The 15,104-nt window shown below is 46.3% G+C and overlaps 1 protein-coding gene across 2 annotated transcripts in view; it reads left to right on the plus strand.

The window, feature by feature from the left end:
- Positions 1–8,051, plus strand: part of MASP1 (MBL associated serine protease 1) — a 63,388-nt gene extending 55,337 nt beyond the window's left edge. The window contains exons 13-16 of one of the 2 annotated variants that reach the window (XM_011286032.4): positions 424–609; positions 2,381–2,448; positions 4,413–4,512; positions 4,942–8,051. In XM_011286032.4, coding sequence (XP_011284334.2) covers positions 424–609; positions 2,381–2,448; positions 4,413–4,512; positions 4,942–5,132 — 545 coding nt within the window. In that variant the 3' untranslated portion in view covers positions 5,133–8,051. The remainder of the gene's footprint in view (positions 1–423; positions 610–2,380; positions 2,449–4,412; positions 4,513–4,941) is intronic. The other variant, XM_019839998.3, reaches the window with a different exon arrangement.
- Positions 8,052–15,104: the final 7,053 nt, after the last annotated feature.

Raw genomic sequence — 15,104 nt, forward strand, 5'->3', positions numbered from 1 at the left:
GACCTCTAGTATAAGATAGGAAGCAGAGAGTCCTATAGGAGGGGAACAGATGAGGTACCATTGGAATTCACAAGAAAGAGACTTCTAACTGAAAAATCTAACGCAAGAATCAGGGAAGCTTCATGGAGGAGGGAACACCTGACCGAGGCACTGAGGTGTGATTATGTAGTTTGGACATGTGGCAATGATCATCAGAATGAGGATTATAAGGCAATGGGATCAGTTCAAGAAGAAAGCCAGAGGTAGGAGCCCATGACTTTGCAGAAGTCAAGTAGGGGATGGCTGGGAAAAGAGCAGTGAGAGGCAGAAAAGGGTTAAGGCTGAAAGCAGGCTGGATGGGACAGGGGGTGACAGGGGACAAGGTGTGATCTTACCCTCCATGTCTCCATTACCCCCATGCCTCATGGGCCTTCTCTTGCCCAGGTAAGCATTGGAGGCGCCGGTCAGATGAGAATGAACAGCATCTCAGAGTCAAACGCTTCTTCCTCCATCCCCTGTATGACCCCAACACATTTGAGAATGACGTGGCTCTGGTGGAGCTGTTGGAGAGCCCGGTGCTGAACGACTATGTGATGCCCATCTGTCTGCCCGAGGGGCCCCCACAGGAAGGTACTCCGCCGCACCCCTGCTCCCGCCTCTGCAGAGCAGCAGGTGCCTTCACAGGGACTTCTTCTCCAGCCCTGGGGAGGTTCTGGTGCCAGCCGAGCCTGCTGACCATGTCTGCGTGATCCCTCCGCTGCCTCCCCTAAAACAGCTAAGTCAGAACCAGCTCCATGGCAGGACAGAGTAAATAGGCAGGCTTGACCAGTACTGTAAATACTATGTCAGTCAGGATCCAGATGAGAACACGAAAACCAGAATAGTTATCACAAGAGAGAGAATTTAATACAGGGCATTGGAGGACTAGGACAGTAAAGGGGGATACTAATGCTAATGTAACACAGGTAGTACCCACAGGAAGAACCCACCCCTCCTGGGGCTGGGGGAACAAAGGGGGGAGGGGGCAGTCACAGGACCTAGAAACTTGGAAAGGGGATTCAGAAGCCCGAGGAGAAAGCCCTGTGCTGAGGTGCTGGGGAAATAGCCAGGGCCAGCCCCCAGGGCTAGGGCAATGCCAACAGTAACAGCAAGGCTTCCTGGAAACGCCCCCTATTTCTGGGACCCCTCCTCCTCAACAAAGCACAACTCCCATTTTAGAGCCTCATCTGCAGCATCACAAAGCAGAGTAAAGAGGAAGCTTGGGCCCGAGAGAGAGACGATGGTTTCATCACCACACAGATTCAAAACCCCACCCTGCTGTTTCCCAATTGGGTGACCTTGAGACAGTGTTAGACCCTCAAGGCCCTTACCTCTACACAGAGGATAATACCCCATAGGGTGGCTGTGATACTTAAGTTCAATAATACACTCAAACACACTGGCTTTCTTTTCATCTTGGTCTAAACCCAGTAGTGCCGCATCGTAGCTAACCTTCTTCGGTTTGATCAAGTTATAAAACATGGCTGAATAGAGCTGAGCCAACAGGAAAGGCACAGCGATGACTCTGCTTTATCAGATGTCATGTGCCTACCACGTACCAGTTGCTTTGCTTTCGTTAATTTATTTATTACTTCTAAAAGCCTGGCGAAGTGGTATTGTAGTCCCATTTTCCAGATGAGAAAATGAGTCCTCGCAAGGTGAAGTGACTTTACCCAAGATACGGTTTGTAAGAGGCGTAGCTGGGACCAGAAGCCAGGTTTTCCCTCTTAACACCCAATGCTGTTTCCAGTGTCCAGACTCTTTTTCAAATGAAGAAATAATTGCTCTATCAGAGCTCAACCCATTTCCACACTGTCCCAATATTTGCCAACTTCATAGACTTCTAGAATATCAGGGCTGGGAGAGGTGTTAAAGAATACCAAGTCCAGCCAATTCATTTTGTTTTATGGACAGGGAAGCCAAGCCTCAGCAAGGGAGGGAGGTGTGGGGGCTCCCCGAAGGCAGCAGAGCACATTGTGGACTAGGCTGAACTTTTTAATTTCTCACCATTATTGATTAAACACCTACTATGCACCAGCACTGCTGGAGGCATGGGGATATAGCAGGGAAGAGAGAGAAAGCTGAGTCTACTAACTTAACGGAGCCTAAGTTCCGTGCTAGTTGGGAGCGGGAGAAACTGGACAACAAATTAGCCAGCTAATGAGTCCTAGAAACAAATGTCCAAACCTCTATTGCAGGTAAGCTCCAACCCAGCAGTTCTCCTCTCCACCATGCTGCCATTCTCCAAGGGCACAAATTCAGCCCTTCCTTCCCATGCAGGGAATGATGGGACAGCAAGACTCAACCCTCTGAGAACCCCACAGACAGCCTCTCTTCTCTCACTGTGTCTCCCTTCCTCCAGGCGCCATGGTCATCGTCAGTGGCTGGGGGAAACAGTTCTTGCAAAGGTTCCCAGAGACACTGATGGAGGTGAGGTTCAATTTATGTCCCATAGAGAATGATGCCTCTGCCCTGCATTGACCCTTTCTGCTCCATGTTCCCCTCAGGGATTTAGAGTTTTGGGTGAGAGAGACAAAAGGGGCCCAGACCCACCTCCAAAGTTCACTGGGACTTTGAACCCCAACAAGTTTGGTCTGTTTGTTCTACATGGGGCACTAGTCTCTAAACATTGTTCAGTATTTCTGTAACATATTAAAGACTCAGCTTATGGAAATTCTTCCAGAAAACAGCAGGCTTGGACACCCCAAAAGGTGACCCATCAGTATACCATAAAGATTCACATACCAGATAATGGGCTAAAGAATGGGCTCTTGAGAGCTGCAGTTCTTGTAGTAATAAACTTGACAGTTGCATTTAGGAGTTCACATTTATATCATTTCATAAAAGAACACTGAACCAGAAGTAAGGATCCATAGCTCCAAGTACTGGTTCCTACTAACTTGCTGGGTGATCTTAAACAAGTCATTTGCCTCTCTAGACCATTGTATAGTATCTCGAGCTGCAAAGTTAGGGGCAATGCTAGATGCCCCCCCCCCCCAAGATCTGCCTGACTCTGACATGACTGGGGTTAGTGACTGCCACAGCTAATTTTTGACCTTTCAACATATGTTATTTTAACACACTTCGAAATTTCAGATTTGCAACAGCCATTCATCCTTTCCTTCATTAACTTCCAGGCACTTATTTGGTGCCTCCCATGTTCCGGACATTGTACTAGTTACTAGGTATGCAGGGGGGTAAAAGGACAGATCCTGTCCCTGGATCTTATAGGGACTGGATCTGCCCTTTTAGTCAAGTGAGGGGGACAGAAAGTAGTTACCAACATGATAAATGTGATGAGGAAGAAGTGCAGGAGGCTCCAGAATGTATAACAGGAAATCCAACCTCGTCTTAAGGGTACAGAAGGGTTCTCCAGAGAAAATAACACTTTAATACCTGAACAATGAATAGAGGTCAGTCAGGCACTTGATGGTCTGCTGAAGATATGTTCTTGTGACCACTCTGTGCTTGTGACCACTCTGCCCTAAGTTTCTCTCCCCAGTGATCTGGGAAGACCATGGCCCAAGAGGGACCAAAATGACAAAGGTCAACAAGAACTATACTTTGGGGTCCCATGACCCATTCAGTTCTTGGTGTGGGTAAATGAGACTCATATGTTTCTTCATTTTATTCCAGACATCTGCTCCAACATTTCCCCCCAAGCTGAATCCAGGGCAATAATAATCACAATACCTCACTTTTACGTATCAATTTATTGCTTCAGTTAAAAAGACTATTCCCTGAGTATTGACTCTGTCCCAAGCTATGTAAGTAGAAGTGGACAAAATACAAACCCAGTGTCCAGAAGCTCATACTACTGTGATGCCTGCTGTAAGGCAAGCAGTGGTAACCCCTATGGACTTAACATTTATCCGGTGTTTGTAATTTACAAAGTATCTGCTTATTCATCTCCTCTTTGGACCATTCCATGTGATTCGTACGGCAAGTAGTGTGACTTCCACTTCTTAGATGAGGAAGCGATCTCAGAGGTCTGAAAAGCAGTAAGCAAACTATATGCCGCAGGTCCCACAGCCAGCAATTGTAGGGATGGGGGTGGGGGGAGAAGATTGGCCATGTTTTGTATACATTCCCATATTTGAAATAATGAATGTGCTAGGCAAGTATTATTACAGATGAGAAAAATGAGGCCCAGGGAGGGCAAAAGACTTGCTCAAGGTCGCACAGCAAGTTCATGACTAAGACTGTAGCAGAGCATGATCTCCCGATTCTTCAGTGTTCCTTCACCTGCACAATAGGATAGTCTCTGAGACCAGGTCTAAGGTTCGACCTAAGCTCATCCAGGAAGGAGATGGGGAGGAGCCAGCTCTAGGGGTATCAGAACAGCAAGAACTCCTCAGCCAAGGGGTAGAGCCAACAATGGCCTTATGTTGCAGATTGAAATCCCAATTGTTGACCACCGCACATGCCAAGAGGCCTATGCCCCTCTGAAGAAGAAAGTGACCAGGGACATGATCTGTGCTGGGGAGAAGGAAGGTAAGTCAAGAGGATGGCATACAACAGGGCACCACCAGCAAAGGAAGGACTGGAGATCGTCCAGTCTTTAAGGCTGAACCGAGGAGGACTCAGAGAGGAATGGGGGAGGTTACGAGAGGAAGGATTCCACTGGAGAATTACACTGCGTCAGAGAAACGAGTGCTAAGAAATTCCCATCATTCCCATCCCCAAGCCCAAGGATTCCCCTATGAAAGGAGAGTCCCAAACCTGCCTGCAATAACTGGAATCACTGAGCTCTCGAGAGGCCGGACAGAACTGCGGAGTCCAGGTTTGGGTCACATGGTCTGTTGCGCCCCCTCGTGCTCAATTCTCTGAACTGCAAGTCAGATGTAGGGAAAAGGAGGCTCCTTTGGATTTATTTGGGGCTAGGAAGGGGAAAGCTTTAACATGCATCTCCTTTTCATTTAGGGGGAAAGGACGCTTGCTCAGGTGATTCCGGAGGCCCCATGGTGACCCTGGATAAAGCGACAGGCCAGTGGTACCTGGTGGGCACGGTGTCCTGGGGCGACGACTGTGGAAAGAAGGACCGCTATGGAGTGTATTCCTACATCTACTACAACACAGACTGGATCCAGAGGGTCACCAGGATAAGGAATTGAATTCTGTTCCTCACCCCCAACCGCCTGCCCCGGGTCACTCAGCAGCACAGGAGAATTATCTGATGCAAGATGGCCACCCCTCACCTTTCACCCATTTCGTTCAGCCCACCCATTACTGGCCAATAAAGAGGTATCTCAGCCCCCTCTCCACACTCTGTAAAGGAGTAGAGTAGCTGAGTGATCAGAACACAAGGCTGAACCCAGGCCCTATCACTTACTGACATCGCATCATTGGGCAGGTGGCTTTACCTCTGAATGGCAGTTTCTTTGTCCATATTATAAAAATGGCATACCTTACCTACCTCAGAAGAGTCTGATGAAGATAAAATTAATTAATATATACATAGCACTTAGCACAGTGCAGACATAAGTCCTCAATAAACATGACTTAGCAAAAGTCATTGTGTTTACCAGGCAAATGAAGTTCTCCCACAAATCCCGTCGGGTCTTAGGGCTGCTCAGTGTGTACCCTTCCCCTCAACCTTGACCATCTCCTTCACCTGCCTGCAAATGTTCCATGATTCTTTGCTAACATGCACTTTTCTCAGTCCCAATCCATGTTCCCCATTAAAAAAAGAAAAAGTGACAAGTTTCTTAGTCCAATAGCCTGTCCCATAGCAGTGCACTTGTGAATGTGAGCTGGACACGAAACTGAGAGAATACCCAAGAGAAGCAGGACAGGAGGAGGGGGACAGACAGGAGCAGTGGACTGGGAAGTCAGATGCCAGGTTTTACAAATAGCTCTTCCCCCAGCTCCTGTGTGGCTCTATGCCAGTCCCTTCCCCTCATCTGAAAGGACGCTCCCAGCTCTGACAGTCTAAGATCCAACGGAGACATGTTTCTCTAATGAGATGAGTTGAAGCTGAAGTAACCAAAAGGCGAAAATTACTTTAAGGTTCAACAGAGCTTTGATGCAGACCCAATACTGCATCCACTGCTCTCCCCATCCCCACCCCGTCTACCATGCCCTGGTTTCCAAGAATGTCACCTAGCAAAGTGCTAGCCAAGGGAACTTTCCACATTCCAAAGCAGAGCATCTGCTCCTACCCTTCCTGGGAACCTGAGCTGCACAAGGTCAGCCCTGGTAGGCTAGACTCAGACCCCTGAACTCTTCCTTCTTATGTCCCCAGCTAACCCCAAGCAGCAGTGCCACTGATTTCACACCCCGTCCCTCACCCCGAATGCCCTGGCACTGCAAGATCACAAGTGTTTCCCAGGCAGAATGCCTCTCCCCTCCAAGAACCACCTCCTCTCTGGGGAGACCTCATCCCCTCCAGAGCTCTGAGATTTAAGCTCTTCAAGGGTCAGAAGCCCCAGGTTCCTGTCTTCTGTTTTATCAAAATTGGTCTTCGTGGGAGATTCTAGTTCTTAACCTGCACTGCGGTTGGTGGACTCAGTCAGAACCTCTTGTTGGAAGATGAAGATACTGAGGGGTGAGAACTCACAGAAACTAAGCACTAGGCTGAGTGCTCAGGGACAGCAATTCACAGCCTGCCGCTGGTTCCATGAGCGAGTCATTCTACCTCTCTGGGCCTTGCGGTCCATGCTGTAAAGGGAAGATGGCAATGGGTACCCAACTTCATCAGATATATGTCAGACAAGCTGGAGCTCTATCTCAGACACCAAAGAATTGCAATGCAAAGTTTTGGAGTTGCTGTAAGACGTTCCAAAACCCCATACCTTCCTACCTCACAGCACTGCCCAGGTGTCCCCATGTGCTAGGCTGTGCCGACGGAGCTATGGAGAATACCAAGTTGAGGGAAGCATGATTCATGCCTTCCAGGAGCTCCTACAGGTGGAACTGACACATCCACAAGTGACTACCATGAACAGAAGGAACCCAGCCAAGTGCTATGTTTGGGAGCAGCATGGAAGCAAAAGAATAGCCACTCTGATATGGAGGCATGCGAAAGAAGAGGGGACATCAGGAAGGAATCCTAGAGGAGTTGATGTTGGCACTGACCCTTGAGGAGGGTGGGCATTCCCACGGGTAAAACAGAGGGAGGCATTCCAGGTGGAAGGATCACAAGAGTAAATGTCCACTCAGGTTTTCCTCATATTACACTAGCTTCTCCCACAAAAATGGTGGGTTTACTAGGCCTGGAACAGAGAAAGGACATTGTTCTGATTCTGGGATCAGAATCACCATCTGAAATAGCCTTTCTTCTAAAAGTCAGGCAACTATAGCGTTTGAAATAGCCTCAGGATTTGTGCATAAATACTGGCTTCTTGCTGGACCCAGTTCATCCTGTTATTTCCCCTTTATCCTTATTCTGAGGAAATGTCTAAATGTGCTCTGGAACTCCAGCTTACCCTTGATCAACAAGCATTTATCAGCCCCTGCACTGCTGCCGAGTTTCAAGAAACCCAAACTTCTCACAGACTTATAGAAGCAGAGGGTTGGGGAGTGCCTGGGTGGCTCAGTCAGTTGAGCGCCAGACTTCAGTTCAGGTCATGATCTCATGGTTTGTGGATTCAAGCCCCACGTCAGGCTCTGTGCTGACGGCTCGGAGCCCGGAGCCTGCTTCGGATTCTGTGTCTCCCTCTCACTCTTGCCCCTCCCCTGCTTGTGCTCACTCTCTCTCTCTCTCTCTCTCAAAAAATAAATAAACATTAAAAAAAATTAAAAACAAAAAAGAAGCAGAGGGTGGGAGTGTCTATTAGGACCATCTTATCTAGAGGTGAGAAACTCATTACCTCCAAATGCAACCCATTCCAAATTCAAAATGTGCTGCCTCTTAGGTTCCCTTTTCTATGCAATAAAACTCCACCTCCCTAGAATAGAGTTTGTAGCTGTGATTCCATACCATGAATGTTCTTTGCAATAATGATCATGCCAACTTCATTAGCAACAAATGCTATTGTTTTTGTGAGTAGCTACACATTTGTTCCAATAAACATCTGCGTTGAGTCAAAGAATCCTGTTTGGCTTGTATGTTTTTCATGCACTAATGATTCTGGTAAGTTGTATTTTCATTTATCAACACTTCTCTGAATCTGATTAGTATCACTGTACTATGAAGAGAGATAGTGGGGGAGATCATATTGTCAATACAATAGCAGGTCTTAGGTTTTTCAGGTCAGTTCTGATTAAACACCTTGTCCTATTATTCCTATAAATTATCAAAATATTCCAGGATGCTTATCTTTGATCATCCAAATTACATTTCTTGATTGTCATCCACTCCCAGAATAGAAAAAAAATTTTTTTCATCATGTGTTCAATTGTTTGGTTCAGAAAATATGGCACCATGTCTACGAGTGCACTCTTTTGAATTGTAGTGTGTACTTTCCTTTTGCTATGAGTTAATCTTGTTCCGATGGCAAGAATCAGAGAATTAGCACCAACAAGAAGCCCTTCTAGCAATGATAGGTAGGATTAGGTAAAATTAGAGAAATCTATACTGATCATGTGGCAGAGATGGTGGCCAATTTGGGTCTAGAATAGGTCTTGAAACCAAGAGACTTAGGTTCTAGTGCAGCATAGGTTGACTCTCTTATCCACTTAATTCCTCCATCCATTAACTGGCAGAAAAATCTTTGCTCTACCTGTCTGAGGGTTGTAGAATAAGATGAATTACCATACAGGAAAGAACGCTGGAAACTAAATGTAGCTCAAATATAAAAAGTTCTGTGGGAGATAATCACTAACATTTCTGAACATTCACTATCTGATTGAGACCACACCAAGCTCTTACATAATTCTCTCATCTATCCTCACAAAGTACTATTACTCTCTTCTCCCCTTTTTACAGGCAAGAAAACTAAAACAGTTTGGTTAAAAATGTGGACCAACCGGGGCGCCTGGGTGGCGCAGTCGGTTAAGCGTCCGACTTCAGCCAGGTCACGATCTCGCGGTCCGTGAGTTCGAGCCCCGCGTCGGGCTCTGGGCTGATGGCTCAGAGCCTGGAGCCTGTTTCCGATTCTGTGTCTCCCTCTCTCTCTGCCCCTCCCCCGTTCATGCTGTCTCTCTCTGTCCCAAAAATAAATAAACGTTGAAAAAAAAAATTAAAAAAAAAAAAATGTGGACCAACCTACAAACACCAACACCCCAGTAGCAACAAGCACACCTAATGTCCAGATTTTGGTTTCTAACACTATTCTTCAATAAAAGGAATGAGGGCTCCTTAAAGAAATGGCTGATTCCAGGACTAGCACAGAAAATATACAAGATGAGCCTGGAGTATGTTGTTCCAGAGAGTAAGGTAGTCACACACAGTGATGGGGGGTATATCAAAGGGACACAGGAGCTAACTAGAAGCGCTCTAATGACCAAAGTAAGAACACTTTGAGCAACAAAGCAAAACAGAATTGGATTGCAACCCAAAGTATAAAATACATATCCATAAGTGTATACTTACATGTGTAAGTTATTGAATGAATAAGTAAAAGGGGGAGAATAGATAAATCTCCCATGAAGAATGCCAAATGGTTCATATAAATAATTTGCTCTAAAGGAGATGGAGCATAATTCTCCCTCCCTTAAGTGTGGGGTGCAAATAGGGATTTCCTTCCAAAGTGTACAGTATGGAAATGGGGGAGCTGGGGGGGGGGTGGCAAAATAACTTTAGAGTGGAGAAACCTAACAAAAACACTACCCCAGCCGGGTGATCACAGTTAATATTAACAATGATAAGTCGTGTTGATACTATATGACCTTGATATGTCCTAATGAAAATAGCACTGTATCTCTGCACTCTTCGTCCATTCATCTCATAACCCCAGCCTAAAATCATGAGAAACAGATCAGAAAAATCCCAATTGAGGGATAGTCTATAGAACACTTGACCAATACTCCTTGGAATTGTTAAGGTGATCAAAACTACTGGAAGTCTGAGAAACTGTCCCAGCCAAGAGGAGTCTATAATACACTGAACTGTATCCTTAAAAAAGATACATTGAAGTTCTCATCCTCAGGACCTTCAAATGTGATCTTATTTGAAAACCGGGTCCTTGCAGATCCATCTAGTTAAGACAAAGTCATACTGGAGTAGGGTGGGCCTTTCACCCAATATGACTGGTGACCTTATAGGAAGAGAAGATGAGACACAGAGACAGAGACTTATGAAGGAGAACGCCATGTATGATGGACGTGGATAGAAGCCAAGGAAGGCCAAGGGTCACTAGCAACCACACGCTGGGAATAGGCAAGGAAGGATTCTCACCCCCCAACCCCATTCCCGAGGTTTCAGAGGGAGCGTGGCCCCACCAGTTCTGGTTTCAGACCTCTAGGCTCCAGAACTATGAGACAATAGATGTCTGTTGTTTTAAGCCATGCAGTTTGGGGTGCTTTGTCATGGTAGTCTGAGGAAACTAACACAGAGCCTAAGGATACTTGAAACTAAATGTGTGACATAGGACCCTAGATGGCCCCCTGGAATAGAGAAAGGAAATTAGGTAAAAATGAAGGAAATCTGAATCAAGGATGGACTTCTGTTAAGAATAACACATCAATACTGGTTTATTAATTGTGACAATTGAACCATATACTAACATAAGGTGTTAATAATAGGAGACACTGGGGAAGGGTTTATGGGCGCTTTCTGTACCATCTGTACAATTTTTCTGTAATTATAAAACTATTTTAGGGACCTAGGTGGCTCAGTTTGCTAAGTGTCTGACTCTTAATTTTGGGTTAACTCATGATCGCAGGGTCATGAGATCAAACCCCGAGTCAGGCTCTGTGCTGACAGTTTGGAGCCTGCTTGGGATTCTCTCTCCCTCTCTTTCTGCCCCTGCTACTCCCTTGCTTTCTCTGAAGATAAGTAAACTTAAAAAAAGAACTATTTTAAAATTAAAAGTTTCTATTTTAAAATGTGACCCAAGGTCCCTCGGTCAGGAGATGGGGAAACTGGGATTTGAAACCAGTTCTGATGGACTCTGGGTCCCACTGGCTCTACCCCAATGGTTCTCAAGGTAGGCTGCACACAGGAGGCACCAGAAACACCAATGTCTGAGTCTCAGCCCCCAGAGACTCGAATATAACCAGGAGTAAGTCTTGAGCATTGGTGGGTGGGATTAAAAGTTCGCCAGGTAACTCTAATGTGCATACAGTTTGAGAACCACGTTTCTAAGCTATCCTGCCAGTGTGTGCCTCCTGAAGAATGTTGGGAGCCTCTTTTACCCCACCTTGGGTCTTTGACTTAGGCCATGCAGCTTTTGGGAAGCAGGGGTGAGGTAGGCACCCTGCTGCTCTAGCCCACAATCCAGAATGTTCTCTCAGCCACAAAACCATCACTATGATATCTCTGCATGAGTATTTTCCGGGAAAGAACAGTCTTTTTTACTTTGCAATGGTAAACTGAAGAAGGGGAAAGTATTCCAGGCATGGGGGAACAGCATATGCAAAACAAAGGATATGAAAGGGCAGTGGACGCTTGGGGGAATCTGAATGACTTGGTGTCCCTGGAAAACCAGAAGAACTAGGAGAAAAGAGAACACCATCAGGCAGATATGAAGTGCAGGCCTTGTATGCTCAGCTTGGTTTTGGGAATGGGGAGACATTTGAGTTTTTTGAATCAAAGGGAGATGTGATCACTTGACTTTTCCAATGAGGCCTTAATGCAGAGAAGTAACTAAAGGAGAAGACACCAAAGGTAGGGGATTCAAGATGGCTTCTGACATCAGGCAAGGGACCTTCTGGTCCTGAATGAGTGCAGGCCTGTATGGAGGGAGGACAGGAATCTGCTTTTCAGAGGTCTGAGAACCTAGGGCTAAGTCCAAAAGAGACACTGTTAAGAGATTCCCAGCTTCTGATAATACTTCAGGATGAATTAGCAGAGAAGCAGAGAGAAAACAGGGCATAGACCAAAACCCAAGGGCAGTAATGGTTTTCCAGGCCCCTGGTCTTTCTGTGAGCTGCAGGCATGAGTGTTTATCTCCAGAAAGAAAGCCATGGGCGTCTCTAAATTTGAGGGAAGGACACAAACACGGTTTGTGCAACCGTCTCCTGCATCTGATGTGTGTTGGCCTCTCTTTGGAGACGTTAAGAAAAATTGTTTGCATGTAAAAACACGGGCTCAATTCCCAGCAATGAGCTTCCGATGCAGGAAAAAGAGCCAAGACCCTTTCAACACCTAGGCAGATCACAAAGGCTCCAAGGGGGTCCCCTCTGAAGAATGGGGTATTAGGACAAGACAGTATTATGACAAGAGGAAGGTGTGTCAAGCCCGGATGGTGCCGCAGGGCAAGCGTGCTGAATGAACAGATCAGCGTGTGTGGGAACGCATCTCCCCCACCAACATCTGCCAGCCCCAGTGGAAGCTTCTGCAAACGAACAGGTTATGACCCCAAGCCATACCACAGGCCAGAATCAAACAGAGCAAGCCCTGGGAATCTGGAGGACACCGTGTAGATGTGGTCCAGACCCAAGTTTCAGAAGATACTGACCTATTTTGAAAGAGAAGACCTACACTTCCCCCTGAGCTGTTTATCCTCTGATATTATTCCATCTAGCCCATCTCCTGACATGATCTGGTTGATTTCATCCCTGCCCAAGTTTAAGTGCTCACACATGGCCCAGGCCTGCCAACGGGATCCAAGACAACAGAATCCTTCCTTTAAACAACTCCAGCAACATCTTCCTTTGGTCTGAGTATGTGTGTCCAATGCCCAAACTCATCCTGGCTGTCTAGGCCTCCCACAAAGCCTTTTTAATTTGAGTGCATTTTAAAATTATGAAACACTTCAAACACACTGAGAAGAACAGAAACAAAAATCCCTGTCCTGCTCAGACTTGACGAAACACTTCCCGCGCAAGGGAGAGGGGCAGGACTCCCATCCAGAGAGCAAGCTGGAGCCATGACAGAGAAGGTGCTTTGGGCCAGGGGTAAGAGCTCTGCACCTTGACGCTGAAGACCTGGGCTCCAGTCCAAGCCCTGCAGCTTGATAGCTCTGAAAGCTCAAGCAAATCACGTTCTCTGTGCCTCAGTTTCCACAGCCCCTGGTGGATTGCTCCTTCTTTTCAACCTCTCTACTTAGAGAGCCCCAGACTCAGTCCTTGGCTTCTTTTCTATCTAGCCTCACTCCCCGAAAAATCTCAGCGAATCTCATGACATTTCATATCACGTAGATGCTGACTGCTCCAATTTTCTCTCCAGCTTGGGTCTTTCCTCTGAACTGCTGTTATGAACATTCCACTGCCACCTTGCATTTCTTACATTTAATGTCTAACAGAATGCCTACAACACATATCAAGCTTTACATGTCCATAACCAAGCTCCTGACATCGCCCCCAAATCTATTCCTCACACAGCTTTCCTCGTCGCCGAAGTGGGTTGGCCAGGCCAAAAACCTTGGGGCCTCTTTGGCTCCTCTTTCTCTCATGTCTGAGTCATCAGCAAATCCTCTCAGCTCTACTTTTAAAATATACCCAGACTCAATTCCAACTTTCCACCTCACTGGAACAGGCCATAATCACCTCTTTTCCTAGATTACTGCAGGAGCCTCCCAGGTAATCATCCCTCTTGTATGCTTACTCCTCTATGGTCTTCTCAACATGGTGATGATAAATTAGATGACATTACTCCACTGCTCAAACCCTCTACTGACTTCTTGTCTCATTCAGATTAAAAACCAACGTTTTGACAATACCCTGTGACACATATGGTCTGACCCCCATTACTACTCTAATCTTTGTTACCCTATTAGTAAATGACTACTAAGCCTGAACTGCACCCCAGCCACTTTGGTCTCCTCACAGCTGAACATTCCAGGCTGCTCCTACCTCAGGGCCTTTGCACATGCCACCCCCCCTCCTCAGTTCACCTTTTTAGCGAGACTCTCCCTAGTTACCCGATCTAAAATGGTAACTCCAGTCCTTGCTTTTCTATCCCCCTTGCCTACTTTATTCCTCTCCTTAGTACTTAACACCCCCTAATATATCACACATCTTACTCAGACTGTTTATTGCCTAGTTCCTCAACTAAGCATACGGTAAACTACTTGGTGGCTTTGCTTTCCGCTCTATCCACAGTGCCTAGAACAATGCGCAACGTATGATATGTACCCAATAAACATTTGTTGAATGAATGAATAATCCTGGAAACAGGGGAAATCTTATTATGTCTTCAAAATGTTACTGTAACCCCACTATGATGAAGTGAAGAATGATTGAGCTTATTTTAGAAGTGAGGGGACAACAACACAGACTAAAATTCCATGGCTACCACGCAAGTCCCTGTATAAGGCAGCACCTCTCAAGGTAACTGCCTTTTCAAATGCAAATATCACTGCAGAGAGGTCTAGTTAGGGTATGATGTCTCAAAGTTTGCCTCCAGAAAGGAAAGGGGAAAAGGATCAAACTCCAAACCCACCTGATCAGACTGAAGTGCTGAACTACAGGACCCACCAGATGGGTCAGGGTCAGGCGCCACCCCAAATGAGTGAGGACAAATAAGGCCAAGCTGCAGTGTATGAGCAAGGTCAAGGCTAGTAGGGGCCCTTCAGATCACCTTACTTCTTTGCTTCTCAAGTGAGGAAACTGAGACCCAGGAGAGGGGAAAGACTAAGGCACCCAAGGTCAGCAGCCTACATCTCTCGGTGACATCTAACCCAGAGCTGGGACCCATGTTGCCCAAATCCCAGGCCAATGAGTGTTCTGTAGCACAACCACCACCCACCTACCCTCACAAGATTCGTCACAAAATAGCCATACAACAGGCGGATTTCATTTCCCTGGTGCATGTGGCAGTACCCACGCCGTGCCAAAAAACGATTCCAAAGGAATTTCCTTAGCTGGGAGTCCTACAGAGAACCAGAATGGGACTTGGAATGGAACGAAATTCCTTTTGCGGTATTTCAGCCAATGGGAATAGAGCCCAGAAATCACTGGTGTTTTCTGTTTGGGGTGATTTTTATATAGCTCTCTTTGAAGAATGAAGAGTGGCTACCATGCCACTGGAAAAATGAAGTCACTGCTTTGAAATATATTTGAGACGAGGAAAAGAAATGACTCTACATTACATTTAAATA

This window comes from Felis catus, chromosome C2, assembly GCF_018350175.1.
Source record: "Felis catus isolate Fca126 chromosome C2, F.catus_Fca126_mat1.0, whole genome shotgun sequence".
NCBI classification, from domain to species: domain Eukaryota; kingdom Metazoa; phylum Chordata; class Mammalia; order Carnivora; family Felidae; genus Felis; species Felis catus.